The 20,024-nt window shown below is 42.0% G+C and overlaps 1 protein-coding gene across 5 annotated transcripts in view; it reads left to right on the forward strand.

Annotated features, from left to right (window-relative positions):
• The window catches only part of LOC138526886 (uncharacterized protein ZSWIM9-like), a 1,119,771-nt gene that overhangs the window by 1,080,219 nt on the left and 19,528 nt on the right, over positions 1-20,024 (forward strand). For all 5 annotated transcript variants that reach the window (XM_069637699.1, XM_069637688.1, XM_069637681.1 and 2 more), the window contains one exon: positions 1-20,024. This exon is cut by the window's right edge and continues 19,528 nt beyond it. In XM_069637699.1, the coding sequence (XP_069493800.1) occupies positions 1-1,387 (1,387 nt within the window). In that variant the 3' untranslated portion in view covers positions 1,388-20,024.

Here is a 20,024-nt window from a genome sequence, read left to right on the forward strand (position 1 = left end):
GCGAGAGAAGATTGACTGTCCTGCTTCGATCACTCTGCGTCTTGGACCCAAGAAGGACCGCCTGGTTGTCATTGAGGCAGGTCTAGAGCACAGCCACAAGTTCTCTGAGGTGGAGTTCAAGCAGTACTTCAAAAGGCACCAACTAGAGGCCAGCCTGGGCCTTCCTATACGTATCACGAACAATGTTTCCAAGCGCTTTCTGAGCCGTGATGTGGCCCTGAACCTTTATGACTACAGCCAGACTAAGGACAAGGGTATGTGCGATCTCTTGCACGAGGTCGACATACTTTTCAGGGATGACCCAGGCGCCAAGCTAAAGCTGGTATTTCAAGAGGATGTGGCAGTGCTTAATCGCATTTTTCTGACCACTTCCCACATGCAGGATTTGGTACAGAGGTTTCCCAGATTTCTTTACTTGGACAGGGTTGTTTGCATTGATGAGGAGTTTGAGCTGTACTCTGTCCTCTGCCAGGATGCCAACGGCAGAGGACGGGAGTGTGCCTACTGCGTAGCCAGGATGTGGACTCCTGACCTCTTTCTCTTCATTGTAGCCTCCTTGGTACAGAGTGTCCCATCCATTAAGGTGAATGTGATGTGCATCACGGTGGGGGCCTGCCTTCAGGATGCAGAATCTGTGGAAGCAGTTCTGCCTTGCTCCCGGGTTCAGGTGTGCAGGACTCGAGTGCTGGAAATGCTTTGCAGTAAAGCTGTAGAGTTGAAAGTGCCCAAACTGGATACAGTCAGGAACTTGCTGCACAGAATGGCTAACTGCGAGTCAACTAAGGATTACAGCAAGTTTATGTTCCGGCTGAAAGCTATGTGCCCACTGAACTTTCTTCAGTATTATCTCGACACTTGGCACTCCAAAAAGAACATGTGGGTAGAATGCTGGTCTCTTGAGAAGAAAATTGACTGTCTGTTTGATGTGCTTATGACCAACCACATTCAGAAGCTTGCTGGTGCCCTTGTCCCGTCCCTCACACTGCCAGCCTTTCTCCGTGGCTTGTTGGATCTGCAGGTGTTGACAGCCGAGATGGCAACATTGGATGAGCAGAGGATCTCTATGTTGTACCACTCGATCTGTTCACATGAGACGGCCAGCTTGATTGAGGAGGAGCTCAGCTTGGCCAAAAATGGGTTCTACGAATTGAAAAAGACAACAGATGGCTTCTCTATAGATGGTGGCATCTGCTCTTTCATGGTGAATTGGGACATGACATCCTGCAGCTGTTCCATTTTTGCTGCCAATATGCTTCCTTGCCAACACATTTTTTCTGCTCGCCTCTGGACTGGGCAACCCCTCTTTGATGATGCCCTACTGGAACTGAAGTCCTCAAATAACGTAGATGGGTTGGAATGTTCCAAGACAGCTTCAGAGCAGATTTAGAATGTTCTGAGCCAACTTTAGAGCAGATTGGAAATGTAAATACCAATTAATGCCACATTGATATGCTTGGCTTCTGTGGACCACAGACATGTTGTGGGACAGGCAAAGATAGAAAGGGTGTGTTTTTCAGTGCAGTCACACGTGCACGACTCAATGTGTGTATTTCATCTGAAATATTTTAATGTGCAAGAAAAGTTGTCTTTTATCTTGAGGCTCATTCCTGTTCACACAGATGGTTGTGGAATCGTGGGCATTGGATGGATTAATGGCTTGTTGCAAGATAGAGTACAATTCATCCCACAGTCTCTAGTTAGAATCTGCACAAGTCTGTAATGAAAGAAAAGCCCTTACTGTTCGGTGCTGGGTTGCCCAGGGCCTGTGTCGAATGAGTTTGTTGTTGCTTTACGATTTACGTTGAGAAGGTGTCCAGTTACCTTTTACTCATACTTCTGCCTTGTTTTCAGTTTGCCATAGGAATACCTAAGCAAACATTCTAAACACAACTGCCCCGACCATACACCTCCCATGTTCCCCCACCTCCCTTTCAAAGGCTCAGTATATGCTCCCTATAAGATCAGTTTGTGTGTACCATCACATCTGTAACAAGGTTATCATTTTCCTTTGTACGAAACCTAGGACCTTTCACAATCTCTAAATTCACACCAGGGCCTGATTTTATTTTTCAGAAAACTGCAGCTATATAGATGCGGGAATAAAGCAGACATCCCAACAAACCACTAATTACTCTTTTGGGTATAGAGCATTCAATCCTTTGATTTCATCACGGTGCAGTCTTGGCATTTTGTTTTTTATGACATTTTATTTACATTTTATTTTTGATTTTGTTTTTCAGAGAGAATACATTCCAACATTACTGAACATTCAGACACGGGACTGACAACCCCCCTTCCTTTAAATTACTTCACTGAGTTTTGAGTGCAATTTCACAGAAATTCGTAAACTCCCAAGACGCACGTCTATTTATCGTAATCTCCTGTAAGCCTCTCCCATGATAATTTATAAAAATGCTTATAGGAGTTGCTGTGTCCACATTCTTGCTTACCAAGATGAGGATCACCGTATTACATATCATCCCTTACATATCAGTCCTATCTCTTTCCTCACTATGTGGGTGCCACGCCAACTTGTGACTCGGGCAGAAAATATTGTTTTTAAATCTTTTTATTGAGAGAGGACTGCCCAGTTCACTTTTCTTAAAAGAACATTGTAGTTGATCCACCCACCACAAAGATCCCTCTCATAAAATGTTTACAGTATTCGAAATTGCTGGGAGCTCTTAAGATCCTACTTGTAGCACAGAAAAGCCTGGCTAGTTTAACTCCCCAAGCCAAGTGGCACCATGCAAACCTGTTGATCTGATTAATTCTGTTTGTTGGGTAATGTGCATAAAGGACACAGCGGAGGAATATTTTTAGTACAATGGGAAAAATATAGCAGACATCAAATAAGAAATTAGGGTCTGCGTTTCACATGCAAGTTAGATTTGTGGTGTACTGTGTACTAGTTCTTGGTTACCCAAAAGTAGATCCAGACTACCAGGTGATACTCATCAAATCTTAGTTTTGATCCCTGTATTTATGTACCTCCCAAAAGAGTACCTCACCGTGAAATTCCTCAAACCCACATCTCTCAAGAAAGAGTGAGCACGAGAGGGGAGAATCAGAGGGCCCAGCCACTACGTGAGAAAACCCCACTTAACAGAATGCATTGGTTGTTGCCAAAGCCTCTGGTTCAACATCCGACATCCCCAGAACAATGCAAAGCTCTCAGTTATTAGAACTACTGAGCAAATCTGTATGCACAGGATAAAAACCTCAGCATTCCCAGTCCCCCAAACACTCAAAAAAGGAACAGCCCCCACATCAGGTAAAAACATAATTGTTTTCGTTGCCGGTGGCTGTAATCCTTGTGGGGTAAGAAACGTGGTGGTGGGAGCCCTCTGGACCAACACTTTCCTTACCTCTACTAATTCAATCCTCCTGGCTAGTAAGGTATGTATCCGGTCTATGAACTTTATTATCGAGCAACCCTTCCCTCAAATTTCTGGGTCGGAGATGTCACTCACTAATGTGCTACCAGAGTCATTCCCGGTCCCAAAGCCCACTTTCAGTAATCAAAATGCTTTCCACACTCAGATACAGTTGAACAGGACACATTTGCTTGAGCATTAAATCTTCCTGAAAATCTTTCAGACCCCCTTTACCTGCTACGGTAGGGAATCCCAGGACCCCCATATTCATATCTGTGGTTCTATTTTCCAACAATTCAATCCTCAAATCCCAACGTTTACGCTCCATGCTGCACACCATTGGAATTTTGACTCTGCGTCCCCAAGTAGATCTACCTTCCCCAGTTTTTCGTGCGCTTTTACCAGGCATTTCTGTCTCTTACGCACCCTCTTCACCAAGGCTTTGAAGCCTTGGTGAAGTTTACTGAGTTTACTGTGGACCGCTTGGACTCCAGGCCATCCACATTTTTAGGCGGAGCCTCCACGGAGCCCGAGAGGAGCTTTTCTATCATGGGTAATTCCTGCTCCTCTACCTCATGACGAGAAGCATATGCCAGTTGTGCTCTTGTTGTCTTGACTTAACAAAATAATTGCCAGAGTGTCCTTCAGGGGCTTATTGGGAGCCAACCTGTGGTGGAAGGTTGAGTTCAGTGACGCAACCCCAGTAGTCACCCACAAGGCGTGGGAAAGAGAGCCTAATTATTGCAGTGCTCCCTGTGTTGCTAGGAGAGAAACAGTGTTAAGGAACCCAAACAGACCTCAGTTTTAAGTATGGTAGCCTCAGATGGCTCAGCTAATAATTCCATGAGGTATCAACTAGATCATGCTTGTCCACCGAGCTTCACCTACAGTGCCCTCCATAGAGACACCTTCTTCTGCAGCTTTCGTCATGAAACTGTCCCCGAAAAGTCACTTCCGGCAAGCCTCATTCACTTGCAGCTTCCTTCAGGTTTGGCCTCACCCAGTAATCGCTACTTGACAACGGCCTCCGTTAAATCTAGTCCCTCCGAAAAGCCAGCCGAGCAGGCTGAACTAGGCTACAACCATGTTAAATAAAAACCAGTCACCACAGAGGTTGAAGAACTCTGGAATTTTGGGATCTTCAGTGCCGCTTGGTGTCCAAAAGTATAGATATCTGCACAGCAACCCATTATAGCTTGCCAGCCAGAGACATCTGTGCCTCACGTTAGCCTAGTTCAGGGAAATCTGCCCCAGCAGCACTAGAGCAGCTCAGAAACAATACTCCCCCAGGAAAGAGCTTTCCATAACTGTCCTAAATATTGCACACCTCTCTACTGCCCATATGTGCATTCTGTTATTTGCTGATTTCCCCATCCTCTGCATGCTCTTCCAGACCAGTTCCCTTGTTTCCAACAGTAGGTTGAATTCAGAAACTGCTTTGCTTACTTTCGTTTTTTTCTTTTTGCATCTTTGTCATTGGCACAGTCGGCTCAGCATTCACATGTTTTCGGCCACCAGCAATTTTCAGCTGCTGACCCTGGATAGTTACGCACCTGTTTATTCCAGAATGTGCTCTTGCGTATGCAGTCCAGTGGTAATCCTACTCGGGGAAACAAGGCTTCACTTAATTTTAAAAGAGAGCAGTAAGTACTGGCACTCGTAGGCCAGGCACTATTTTGAATGATCCAAAAATTGACAAATCACGCCACATCCAGGGCTCCTCCAGTATGCATACAGTGTTCTTCCCCTTCTAATTTATGCTGATGCTACAGATAACCCTTGCCCCATTTTGGTCAAGGAGAAGAGTATATCCTGCCAGTTTGAGGAAAGCCTTTTAGTGGAAAAACCATCTTTTCAGTAGATGTGTTTGCTCCTTCTGGGAGAGCACAGATCACTTTCAGGGCAGTGTGCTTGCTCCCTCTAAAGCTAGGTGATGGAGTGAGCCTTTCTGCTCCCAAAGCACTTACCGCATTACAAAACCTATCCAAACTAAGGTGACACAGCAGGGTCACCAGAGAGGAGAGAATTACTTTTGCCATGGATGTACTGGCATACTGGCTACAAAACCCTGAGCAGACATCCGTTTCTAGTCACCTAGTAAAAGATTATCAAGGCTTGTCTAGCGAACAAAAGCCTTGGGCATAGATCTTTGGATCTTGGCACTGGGTAGAAGTGCCTATTCCCTGACACAAGAATTGGCCCTTGTTAACTGTTGTATTAACCAGGATGAAATGAAGAGGAAAGTGCAGGTAAGCGTAGAAACGCCCTTCACCAATTTTGGAATAATAATTTCTCAAAATTGCTACATTTCTTGTCCTACATTAGTAACCTCTTAGGCCCATATGAGAAGATATTGCCTAAGCGGCATTCAGGCCAAAAAGGAAGCTGTCTGCGTCACCATTTAGCAAGGCAGAGCAGTTAGCCCACTTCCTCCTTATGTCCCATTTATAGAGAGGTCGCGAAGATGAAACTTTTGCTATTAAGTTATCAGAGGTGTGAAAACAGCATTGATCTTATTTGATTGGATCAATTCCAGCAGTTCACAAAGGAGGTGCCTTGCAATGTAGTTAAATTCATCTGGAGAAAGTGACTGAGCAGTCTCTAAAAGGGTCTTTGCATGTGCTGGTATAGATTAATCAATAGGTAGCCCCGGCAGCTGCCCCTTTATTTGTTTATTTATTTGTATGCTTATAAAGCGCCAAAAGCCTGCGGGCATCAGGGCGCATAACATAAATCATACAGGTAACAAATCAAACAACAAGCACAACATAAGGAACTACACACCAGTACCAAAACAAGTAACTTAACAAGCAGGCGGTGAGAGGTTTCATATGGCCGGGTGCTTCAAACCAGGGCATGTATACAACAAAGCCAGGGTAAGAACGCATAAGAATACATAAGAGACTACTACAATTCGCGGAATAATTCAGTATAATTTGGAGGTTAGTAGAGGAACATACATGTTGTGAGTTTAGACTTCTGTTTAAGTATATAGGTAAGCTGCTGGACCCAAAACCCACAACAATACAATCGGTATTGGCAATAGAACACCACTTATCAATTTGAGTTCTCGGGAGGACTTTTAAGTCAAGTGTTCTCACACTATTAGGACCCAATATGGAGTTAAGCCAAGCCAATATCTTGTTTTTCAGGGCTTCCCTAGATTCAAATTGACATGGCCTGGCAACATTGGTAATTAAAACATTCCTGGGATCCAGGGCAAAGCTCCTGAGACTAGGATCCACAATTTTAGCCATTTTGGCCATTTTGGATTTTCTTTGTCGGATATCACTACAAGATGGCGGTCCCACAATAGAAGGGGACTTAGTGGCCGGCGTGGTAACTTCTCGAGAAACATAAGTCCCCCGACCGGGAATGAGTATTACACTCTTCTCCTGAAAGGGCACACCAGTAGCACAAGACTCTATGCAGATTGAATGGTCAATAAATTCAGTCACTACTAGGTAATTTGTAATTTTGAGGTTGGTTATCCAGAAGCTCCACCCTACCAGTTCGAAGAGTCTGTGAACATTAGAAACCTAACAGGAAATAAAAAATATTTTGCTCAATTTTTCCTAATTAAACCTGAAAGGAACTCTTGGCCACGCAGCCTATAATGTGAGTGTGATTGTTTTGAAGCACCAATGACCAAAAATATTGAAAATGTGATTGAAAAGGTAATTCTGCCTTTCCTACCCCTTTAATTGCTCTACTAATTTTTAATTTGCGTCTTTATTCCCCCCTTTCATTTTGTTTTGCATTATTGATATTTTGCACTGACTACGGCCCATGTGTCATTTACATATTTTGGAACACTAAACAGTCTCTGTACATTTTATTTATTTTTATTTATTACATTTTTAATACTCCCAAACCCAGAGGTATCGCGGTGGAGTTACATGAATATGGAAGGCTTGCTGGCTACAGAGATGTACGAAATATATCAATCGGGTACATTTTCAGAATTTACTTTATGTACAGTGGCAATGGTGAATAACAAAGACAAACCACAGTGGCAATATGGACATTGGGTTTGCAATCTGTACAACATATGCAAGGGTATGTTAAACAATTAGGAGTATCACAAAGTAGTTGGATTACATTGTCAACCTTCCCTATGGTTGTGGGTATGTCTGAATGCTGTTTTAGTATTTATTAAACAACCAGGTTTTTAGGAGTTTCTTGAAAGGGGTATGGGAGGTCTCATTGCTTAGGTTTGTGGGGAGAGAATTCCATAATCTGGTGGCTGCTACAAGAAAACTGGATTGTCCAGTTCTGGTGTTCTTGAAACGAGCGATTAGTAGCTGCATGCTATTGTTCGACCTGAGGATTATGGTTGATGTTTTCAGTGCAATACATTTGTTAAAGTGCGTAGGGGTGTTTTGGGCAATACATTTGTGTGTGGCGGTGAGGGGTTTGTACAATATTCTGGCTTGTATGGGTAGCCAGTGTGCCTCTCTCCTGTACTGAGATATGTGGTCCTTTTTTTTTTATATACCTAAAGCTGCTCTGAGAGCTTTATTTTGCAAAAGTAGCAATTTGGACAGATTTTTCTTAGTCATGCCTAGTAGGAGTATGTTACAATAGTCTAATTTGGGCATAACGAGCGCTCTTGCCAAGGTGATACAATTCTGTGTAGTAATTAAGAAAATGTCTGCTGAGGGGAATTAGTTTTGCTGTATATGTTGTAGAGGAGGCAAGTTAATTAAAGTGCTTTATTCATGGTTAGGCTCAAATGTAAGTATACCTCTGGAGTTTTAACTTGGTTGGTTGGAGATGGGGACAGGAGTACCATCTATAACAATAGAGGTGTAGTCCTGTTTCATTTAGGTTGGGGATTAGATCTGTCTTTTCGCCGTTGAGGCAGAGACTATTGGACGTTTTCCAATTCTGGATGAGAGCATAGATTTTGTTTACAAGAATGCTGTCGTGTTCTAGGGTACCTGAGAGTATCTGAGTATCATCCGCAAAATTTGGTATATATAACTCCCATGGCATCCAAGGCTGCAAAGAGCAGTTTTGTGTATGCGTTAGAGAGTTGGTGAGAGACATGATCCTTGCGGTTCACCTATGGCGACTGATATGGGATTTGCCGCCTCCTCGCCATTGGCTACTGTAGAGGTACGTTCTGATAGAAACGATTTAATCCACATCGTAGCATTTTGAGAAAATTGAAAGTTCTTAGATAATGTTATGCAGAGTTTGCTGTGGTCCACTAAATCAAAAGCATCCAAAAGGTCGAGTAGTAATAGGATGCAGAGATTGCCTGAATCTCTGATGGTGTCCATCTGGTTTTTCAGATCAAGCTGTCTCGGTGCTGTGTTTGGGGCGGAACCCCGATTGTCTGTCCCCTAGTAAGTGATTGGTTTCTAAATGTGTTTGAACTTTGGTGTATGCAACTTTATCAATTATTTTCAGGAGGAAGGGGACTGTTGTAATAGGTCTGTAGTTAGTGGGGATTGTAGGGTCTAGGGTGTTTTTTTTTCTTTTTTCAATAATGGCCTGACCCAAGCTTCTTTGATGTTGGATGGGAACGAGTTGGTACTGAAGGAGGAGTTGATAAAATTAGTGCTGATGGGAGCTAGCTTGAGGGTACACGATTTAACTAGTTTAGCTGGGAAGCTGTCTCCTTTACAGCGTGAAGGTTTGATGTAGGCAATGGTTTTAATTACTTGGGTGACTAGGGAGAAGTTCAATTGAGTACCTGTAATTAAATTTTCAGTCTGGACCTCTGGGGTGGTGGTGTCATTTTGGGCCAGTAGTTTTTTGAATGAGTGATTTTGTCTTGGAGAGATGTGATTTTAGTGGCTAGAGCGTTTTGTATAGTGGTGCACCATGCTTTACTTGCAATGGCTGGGGCGGGCGGGGAGATGGGAGATTCCAATTCTCTGAAAATTAAGTTCTTTACTGTTGGATGCTGCGTTGGTGATACGCGAATTGAGGGTGCTGGCTTTGTGCGTGATAACTGCACGTTTGTATTTTTGTGATACTAAATGGAGTTATAATTTGGATTCACTGGTGGGGTTTGTTCTAGTGCTCTTTTATTTCATCTTAGTTCGATGAGCTCGTCATTGAACCAAGTTGTACTCCATTTAGGTTTGGGTAATTTACGCTCAGTGCTGGTAATTTAGATTTGAGTGGGGCTGCTTCATTGATGGCATTGTTTAAGCAGGTGTGATAGAAATGGGATATACCATCTGGATCGGCAGACATTTTGGGTTTAGCCTCTTATAGCTTGTTCAGGATAGGGCTGAAAGTTTCCAGCGTGAGCTTGTGAGTTTCTCACCATTATTGGCTGGGCTGGGGTGGGGGTGGCGTGGGTGGAAATGTTAAATTGAAGGCGTGGTCCGACCATAAGGTTTCTGTTATCTCCTTTAAGGATACGTCAGTGTTTAAGGTAAGAATCCAATCTAGGGTTCTAACTTTAGTGTGGGTGGGAGCATTGACGATTTGGGGAAAACTGAATTTTTTTGTAGTGCAGTTTGGAAGGCTGTGGCTTTGTGATCATGCGAGACATTGAAGCCCAGATTTATTTCACCTAGTATAACAAATTTAGTTTTGGGTTTGTGAATAGGAGTAATGAGAAGCGGGATATCTGTCTGGATGGACGGAGGTGCTGGGTACTCAATATAATAACACGAAATTGATGGAGGTTTTAGGGTCAGTGGTTAGTAGCTCATAACCATCTAGATTATGTTACACTCTTTGAGCTGTAAGGAGGACTTAGCAATGATTTCTATTCCTCCTCCTGTAGTGTCTTGGCGGTGTGTTTGTGACCCACCCTCTGCACAGAGGTATTGATGAGTCGCTTTTAAAATTAGGAGTCAAATTCTCCCACATGATCCAAAAATGGATGTCCTTCACGGACTGTGATAAGAAAATAGTTGTTCTTGTGGCAAGCCAATAACATGTTGGCATGTTGCAGTCTTTGAGTTTCACGTGTGGCACGGTTGTTAACTACTCTTAACACAGCCCACCTTTCTGCCCCAACAGTACCTCAATGCATTGCTTAAACCTTGACACAGATACGGTGTCGCAAAATTACTTCATGTCCACAGATTTCATAGACCCCTTCTCTTGCACTAGTATTGTTTGGTTTGGCGCAAATCTGCAAATAGAAGACCCAAGACAGTGGTTCACGTGCCTGATGGTCCGTATCTTCCATACCCCTCCTGTGATGATGTACTTTTAACAGTCCAAAGTGTGCATCAATGCGAGTCTCCTTTAAAATTCCTGGCAGACCTCAAACCTCCATTGTCAGCAATCGCTGTATAAATCTTTAAGGCGCAAACTCCATTTCTGTCCAAAGCCTCTACATTTACGGCTTCTACTTTTGCTGCACAGGCCAAGAACAGAGATGTACAGGGATGCAGAAACATCCCCTCTACAAAGGATGCCAAAAAGGTGTAGTAACTCTGTAGTGACTGGCACCTCCACTTTGCAGAAAAAAATAAGGAAGTTCCATCCACTGAATGTGGATGGTTTATACTCCTAATATGTATTTGTCTTGAAGAAAGGATGAGGTGTTTGTCCAATCCATGCCTCTTCAAAGTACAGGATCCTGACTTTTGCTCATTTGCTGGCTGTGATGCAGGATAACTGTCTCTGCTCATTGTACCTACAGGATGCATATGTCTACTTAACAGTCCTTCTGACACCAGCTAAAAATTCAGGTGTTTCCGCTAGGACAACTCCCACCAGTACAAACCCTCCATTGCAGCATGATGTCAGTAACACACGTTTCCATAAAACTTCTGCCCCCAGTTAAAGCTGCCCTGAAAGTTTGTGTATCCAAATATGTATGAATTATTAATTTTGTAACAGCTCCCTCTTGAGGATTCACAAATGCCTAAAGTTGTTGATTAGGACAGAACATCCTTTTGGCTTACCTTGGTAACACCCTAGCCATTTGCTGGCTTTTTGATGTCTTGACCTATTCGTGTCAACCTTCAGGCTATTTACAAAGTCTCATTTAAGAGTGCAATGATGATAGCCTGTAAGGCTTTCAGAGTATAGGTACTGCAAAAGTCCCCCATAAAGTCACTGTGTGAGTTTTCTCATCCAGACAGTGTGTTATTGTGTTGGGGCAGAACTCGGTTTTGGAGTTCTTTTGCCTAGCTTTGAGGACCTCCTCCACCTTTTGTTGGATTCTTAGTTTTTTTTTTACTCCCCTTTTCATTTCAGCCAGGTTTTAACCAAATCCTGACAGAGGATCTCTGTTTTTTGCTCTTCCTTAAGAGACCTTAAGTGTAAGGCAGGGGTACCATAAAGAGACCCTAGGGTGTTAGAGATAGGGTACTCACTTTCTGTACGGCAGGTGGCTAGTTGGAAGCTCTTTTTTGTGGAATATGGATTCTACCTCCTATATACCATTTTACCTTTTTGACAGAGTTCCATGCAATAAACGGATGTAGTCTTTGTTACCTGAGTGGTTGCATAACTATCCTTTGTCCCTCTTGGGTGTATGAGAGGAAATTACTTTATTTGGTCACAGGGTGCTCTCATGCCAGGACTGCAGGCTGTCGTCAGCCTGGATCTAGTTCTGCTGTCAGATGACCGTTTGGGATAGTATGGATTCCCTCCCTCTGTGTGAGTGTGAGTCCTTCAGTAGTGCATGGGTATGCTTCAATGGATGGCCCCCTGTGATAGACCACCTATTTTATTGCATGGAGTGAGAAGGGCCGCACTCACTACCTCTCAAAGTAGACCACCCTCGCCTGGTCTAAGGCAAAAACTCTGAATCTGCACTCCTGGAAGGAGTGCCACAAGGAAGGACAAGTTCTGCACCGTCAACTTTGGTGCTCTACCGAATCGGACGGTAAAGCGTTGCCTCTCCAGATGACCAAAGGGAACATAGAGCAGCATGCCTCCTCCCTGATCACCTTGCCTGCTTTTGACGAACCTGTCTCCCTGAAGCTCCAGAACATGTCTTAATCGTTGGATCGGGAAGTGGGAACCCTTCTGCTGCGGGAGCACTGAAGACGCACTGCACCATTTTGACCTAACATTTTTCGTCCCACAAAATCTGGTACGGAGCTCATAATTGCTTCTTAGACCTATGTTATTTCTCTCCCGACTCTCCTGCACTGCTCATGAGTCCTTTCATTAGCTGTATCTCCATTTGGGGGTCTCTTCCACGCCAAGGGTCTTCCTTGGCCTAAACTCCATACAACCAGAAACTGCTCCTTTGGGCATTGTCACAAAAGATAACTCTTTGTTGCAAAAGTTTACCCAAAACTGCAAAAACTGGTTGCCCTTAGTCCCTTAAAAAATGATTTACTGTCCTAGATAGGAAAAACATTTAACTTGCCTTTAATTACATTTTCCCCTCCGGAAAATACTTCCTACTTAACCTTTGAGTACTATTGAAAACGTGCCACTTACCTGGTAGTGGCTCAGAGCTCACAAAGGCTTCCCTAAATTAATCTAGTTTTTGCCAGAGACCTCAAACCACATCCCTTTTGTTTGTTCCTGTGCAAAACAGGAGTCTGGCTGATCTCCAATGATTTGGAGACTGCTGAATATTTGAAACTGAATTTCAAAATAATTGTTCCCATTGAACAGAAAATCATGCATAAATCAATTGTTTTTATTGCTTGTCACTATTTTTCATTTTATATAAAATAATTGAGGTCTCACAGATATTTAAAAACATACATTGCTGCTCACACAAATTTTAAACACATTTATTAAAGTGCATCCAATATAAATGCAATTCAACAATTTTCAACGCTTTGTGAAACAAAGAAAACCAAAAGAAAAAAAATCTATCAAAACAAACAAATCACCTGGCTATACCCAACGGGATTACACCTAAAGGTGTGAACAAATCTAGACAATCAATTTTCTAACTAAGCACAAAACAAATGTAAAAAAGTAATAAATGTCAAATCAGTTTATCACTTTGAATTAATCACGGTCAATCCCAATATTCCTAGCTTAAGTCAGTATTGGACTAGTCAATGTCTCATTAACGTTTCGTCATATGAATTTCATTAGAATGCCTTTCGTCAGGACTTTTTTTCTCACTCGCCACTTTTCTTAGTCTTCTGACCTTGTACCCAATTGTTTATTTCTATTTCATGTCGATTAAATCGATCTATAAAATGAAATTCAAAATTTCATTTAGCCATAGTTTTGCTCTTGCAACATTTGACATACATTCTGCAAATTGTAGATCTACATTTTGTTGCAGAATAAAATTCCCTCAACTGATCTACTCACCAGAAATTTTTCTTAAACGTGGTACAGCCTTATATGTAAAGATGACACCATTTGCCATGTCTGGCGACTTAAGGTTTTATTTAATTTCCGCTGTGTTGATCTAAACTGCAAGTGATGGAGTCAAACAGACTCTTATTGTTGTCATTCTATTTAAAAAATATATTTTTACTTCTACACTTTAATTAAATTGTAAAGTGCAATGTCTGTGTAAATACCTTGGTATTATTAAAGCTGTATATATTCTGGGACAGGCGCTCCCTGGGACCTTCCTTTCACCAATGTATGCCCAATATCATCTATTTGTGGTTCACCCCTACCTGTGTTAATACAATAAAAAGACAGGCAGGTACTAGTAAGTCTCTCAAATAAACTGAATCTGAACAAAAACTGAGAAATCGAGTGTGTACACTCTAGTTTTCTATTAAAGTCCAACAGACTCATCTCAAATGGTGATCTTCGTTTTCATGAGCTCACACCGTGCCATGTCACACAACTAAGGACAACAAACATGAGGGAGGCTGTGAGTCTATCTTATAATATGTTTGTAAAAAGACTTTTTAAATAGCAGGTTGTAAGACAGTTACTTGCTTCAATTTGAGGTTTCCACTCATACAAAGCTGCTGGCTGCTGGCTGCAGCCGCGCAGCGTTCACTCGTGTAAACGAACACCTTTGCGTCTTTTTGACTATTTATTCCAGCATCTTGCCCAGGTCTTCCACCACTATGAACATAAAGGTTTCTATTCTCAAGAGAGCACACGTTATGCCTCACGCATGCTATACACTCATAACAATGGGCGCCATCTTGCGCTATAGTATTAGTTAATGTGGCAAACCTCATTTACCTCATAGGATGATATGCCAAATATCCATATTATTATATCCAGTCAGTTGTTAATTAAATATTATTTGGCAAAGACACCTATCATTTAGATACTGATGTTTATATAGCGAGTGGCGCAATCATTATTTAATTCAAATGGGTGGCAAGGTTATCCACTCGTGCTGTGACATATTAAAAACATTTCTACATGCCTGTTTACACATTGTTTGTTTTGGATAATCCTGACCAAGGGGAAGAAAGGCGACCAATAAGTGCCTAAATGTCAATCGAGCCATATAGTTGACTTCTATCACTGCCATCTTTAGAAGGTGTTACTATTTCCACATGCTCATTACTGCTAATAATATATCATGGTGCAGCCCAATTCTAATAGTAGTATATAACACTGCAAAGCATTTGGAGTGTTAAACAGTAATTATTACCCATGGCCTCCTATTCAGTCAAGATTAAATAACTCATTCAATTCCACAAGATGCGTTTATAGTCTAAAAAGTGTATTAAGACTCTTTCGACATTATCGGACACAGGTACTTCATCCAGAATGATAGGATATGATATGATAGGTTATTTATAACGCGCTTAATACCGAGAGGTTTCTAAGTGCGGACCCGGGTATCGAACCTGTGGTGCTCCATGTCGTTGTGCTTTCAAGGCGAGCATGTTGCCCCTGAGCTACCCTGCCTCCACCAGAATAGTTCTTCAAACGTATGTTGTTTCTCCACATAATGTTGAACTAGGGGAGCTCCCATTTTTGTTCACTTTATTCGCGAATGATGTTCTAGTATTCTTACTTGTGCCTTCCTGATGGTCTGTCCTACATAGGGCAAATTACATTGACATCTCACACAGTATACTGCCTTGCTAGTTTGACAATTTGTCATAGTTCTAAGATGCCATTCTCTTTGTTTCACTTGGAATGTTTTTACTTTTCCAGTGTATTTACACGCTGTACAGTACCACAGGGAAAATGTCCCAGTTCCACAACCTGTTGGTATCACTTCTGATCATATGTCTTGAATGTACAAGATGATCTCTAATGTTATTTGCCATCTTAAGTGCAAATTGAGGTGCTTGAATTTCAGGTAAATGTACTTTTACCAAAGACCAAAATGTGTTAATCACTTTTTTGATTATGTTGGTCTGAGGGCAAAATGTGGAAACACATGTAGCTATATTGTGCACCTGGCTTTTCCTTAGTGGTTATCAATACCTCAGGCAGAGTGTATTTAGCTCTTCTTTTTGATTGAATGAGTACTCTTCTCGGATATACTCTTTTATTTAATTTGGCATCCAACTGTGTGGCCTGGTGTTTAAAGTCTTCTGGCTTAGTGCAATTCTTTTTTATCTGAAAGTGAAGTAGGGTATTTCGATCAGTACATTTTCTGAATAGGTTGCATATAAGTCTACCCTCTTCCACTCTGATTTCAAGGTCAAGGAAATGTATTTTTTGTGTAGATTATTAACTAGGGAATTGAATATTTTGGTTAGATGAATTTAGCCATGTGCAAAACATTGTGAAGAAACTTTCATATCCTTCCCAAATCATAATTATATCATCAATGTATCGGCGCCATTCCTTAATGCGGCCGCCGAATACATTGTGATCTGAGAAAATTTGAGTTTCCTCGAAATTTGCCATATACAGAGTGGCCAGATTCGGGGCAAAGATGCACCTATTGCTGTGCCACTCACTCGAAGGTATTACTTCCCCCTTAAATTCAAAATAGTTCTTCTCTAAACTCAACGCCAATAATTCTATGATTAACTCATTCACACTAGTGTGTTTGTGTGTGCGTGGGTTCAAAGAGAATAATTCTCGGGCTACTTCAGTCGCCTCGTGGTATGCTTGTATAAAGCGATGTAATATCAAGCGTTACCAATAGCTCCCTTATGCAATTGAATGGTTTATTTTCAAATATGTTAATTACTGAAGAACTGTCTTTTAAGTATGTTCTTGTTTCCACACAAACAATGATCGACAAATTGGCAGAACAGCTCCAATATCAAACCACACTCTGCCACAGTTGACCGTCCAGGTGGATCAATTATTGATTTATGCACCTTGGGTAAGGCCTAAAAGTTGGGAGTTTGGGGATAATCCACATTTAGAAAGTCGTACTCTTTCTGAATGATCCCTTTCTGAATTATCCAGTGCCTTTCCGATGCAAACAAAGTGACATCCTCTATCATGACTTGTTCGTCATGTAGCGGATCACGTTCATATATCCGATGGTCACTTTCTACTTCCAATAACCTGAAAACCATGTTCTAATATTGCTCTCTGTCCATCAGTACTATGGCCCCACCTTTATCTGCTTGTTTCACAATTAGGTTAGGATATATTTTTTTTTTTTTAGAGACAACAATGCCTCATGTTCATCCTTTGAGAGATTATGGGTCAATTTCCTTTTTCCTTTTGCTTCTCTCATTTCATTCAACACACATTTTTCAAAGGTAAAAATTTCACTGGGCACCATATAGTCAAAAAGTATGAAAGTAGACTTGAGCCTAAAACCCATGCTCCTGTGTCTTCTACTGGATCGGGGTCCATGAAGAAACGTACCTTATGAAAAAATTGTGTACATTCCTGTTCTACTAAATACCAATCGGAATGTTGTGTATGGACGAAGGATAACCCTTATATAATAAGGTAATCTCATTTTGGTTTAGACTGTATGAAGTCAAATTAATTACCGGGTTTTCTAATAGCTCAACATGTTCAATTACCTTGGATATTCCTTCTGTGTTGGCTCGAGCATCCCATATTTGAAAGGTGCATGGGTTGTGATTGGTTGGACGGAGTCACCCCAGCACTCTGTGTTCCTGAGCCATTTGCCACTGTCTGCCTAGAACTGTTATTGGTGGAGCTGGAAGATGATGGTGCCAAGAATCTTTACTTGAAGCTCTGTACTGAACTCCTGATTCTCTTGAAGGTAATGCTATGCTCTGTTGACCAGAGGGAACCTGCATCAGGCAATACTTTCCCCTGATCCTGCACAAATGGTGGTGGCCTCCGTTTCAGCAGCTTTTTTGTACTCCTGTGATGCTCTTAGGTCAGGCTATCAAAAACTTAAAATGTAGAGCTCTATCATCCTGCGTTGGGCTGGACAGTGTTTCTAGTTTCCTCAATTGCTCGTCCATTCCTGGATCCATTGGGCTGGAATTCTGTAGATTAACGTCTTCTGGGAGAACCTCCATGTTCCTGCCTGCCAGTGCAAGTCCTGATTTAAGCATCTGCGGATCTGTCCCAAAGGTTCAGTATTGTACCCACTTACTGCTGCTCCGATGCTTTGGTCCACTGAATGGTAGGTAATTTCCTGGGGACCCTCTGGACTAGTCTACATCACTTGCTGCATCATTCCCTTGCCAGGGGCTCTGCTTACAGTTGTGCTATAAACAGTTGTGCTATAAACCCGAGCAGCAGGTCCTTGTGACACATGTTTTGCTCTTCATAACTACCATGTGCCATACCCTTATTAGCCACGACATTTCAGACTAGGTAACTGGCTTTTCCCACAGTCTGAAAAGCATCTTGCCAATACCAGTTACAGCTTCTAAATCTTGACGGCTTCCAGTAATCCTTACTAACATGAAAGGTGACCATTGTGTAACTCACTATTTTCCTTATGGCCAATCTTACTTGTAGCCAATAACCTCATCACTTAGGAATGGAAGTCCCTCTTCTCATTACACCTCCAGTAACAGTCGCTAGATTTGTCAAGATACTGTCTGTTAAACACTGCAGGAGACTTGCGCTATTGTATTAGTACCTTATAGTGATGGTGTAGGACTTCTATTCCAACTGATAACTTACCAATCCTCTGTGTCGAGATCCAGTTCTTCTAATTCTTTCTCTAGATCTGCCACCTTGATCGAAAGTTTGTAAGATCCCTGTAAAATTGCAACAATTAATCATTTGCTGGAATATTTTCCACCTGCACTATTTTTTTCTGACATGTGGGAACCCAATTACCAACTCCACATAGTTATCAGGGTGCCAAAACAAATATCAGAGTCAAAGGTAACCCCAGAGTCACGCTTGCACTATATAAAGCTTTGGAAAAACCCATTCTGAAATGCATTTCCCATTTATATGTAGCATGCTCTTTTCTCCATTTAGAAAATGGCCTCTTACCAATGCCTGAGGTGAACTTCGAGTTCTCGAAGAGAGAGTCAATGTGGACAAACAATTCCCCTGAATCTGCAGCCCCTCTTGCCTTACTGCAATGCTGAGTTTTGCGATCAGTCTAACTATCAACAGATTTGCTCAGCCAGGACCCTAGAGCCATGGTTGCTTCCATATATTTGACCCATAATTGCTTTCTCTAACTTGCCCTGTATCCATTCAACAAGAACCCATAATTGCATTGCAGTGCTCTGACCAGGATTTCATCTTTGGCTCAAAGTGCATCCTTGAGCCGATCCTAGACCTTTTGCCTCGCCAAATCTATTGCACGATTATTCCCGTAGTGTTTGAGCTCAACTTTAGGAATAGGCAGTGCTTGAAACAGTTATAGCAACTTTGGTAGAACATTCATGTTTACTATGGCAAGCCTGTCCATTGGGTATTGTACAATCTCTTCCCCAATCAAAATAATGTTGGATCGCTTTCAACTTTAAATATGCACGGATAATTGAGACATGTTTGAAATTAAGTACACTCCCAAGTAATGCACAGATGTCTTAACCATTTGAAAGAGACATAATCTCTCCCCCCAAGCCAAATTGAATATATCTAACCTAGTTGTGTTAACTTTAAAACCTGAGACTTCTGGAAGCTAGCTTTTTCCTCTGTGGCTACATTGGGGTGGGGGTGGTGGGGAGAGTATCAGGGTCCTTAATCTTAAAATATTGTCTGCCAAAAAACACATTTTATGGGACTTCCCTGTTTATTACCTATATTTCCACACGCCCCACTTACTTGAGCTACAAATGGCTCCACAGACAACTTGAATAGGAGAAACAAGAGTGGATACCCGGTTTCAACCCTCTCAATGGCAAGAACTCAGTTTATTCCCTATCATTTCACAAACTTCAAAGGATAGTTCTAGGGTCTTCATTGTCGAAAAAGTGTTTTTGTCAAATTTTTCATGGGTAAGCAAAGGGTGCCATCTAAGGCATCTCGCTCTGTCTCTTCTGCTCTTTCCCTCTTTCTTGCTCTCTTTTGCTCTTGCTCTCTTTCACTCTTTTTCTTTCTTCTCTCTACTCCCTCCTGTATGCTCCCTCCCCTAGCCAAGATTTTCCAACCCCCCCCAGAATGGATCTTTAAGACTTACAACAGTTAATCCATTCTTTAGAATGGATTGTCGTCCCACGTATTCCTCATCTTTTGACATGTTGTCCAGCTTCAGTTGCTTTGGAATTATTTTTTCGGCACAGTGTGTTGTGCATCAACAGCGTCGATTCGAAGGCCTCAGTCGAGGATGAGGTAATCAAAGGCATATATAGCAGGTGCAGTACCCGTTGGCTTCACTTCAGTTTTTCCGCGACAGCTTCGAAGAAATACAGCACGCTTCTTCACATCTTGTAAACTTGTGACGTCTTTGTTAAAACTTCGACATAGAGATGTCTTCATCATCGA

Source organism: Ambystoma mexicanum, chromosome 1q (assembly GCF_040938575.1).
Source record: "Ambystoma mexicanum isolate Mex_15411 chromosome 1q, UKY_AmexF1_1, whole genome shotgun sequence".
NCBI lineage: Eukaryota > Metazoa > Chordata > Amphibia > Caudata > Ambystomatidae > Ambystoma > Ambystoma mexicanum.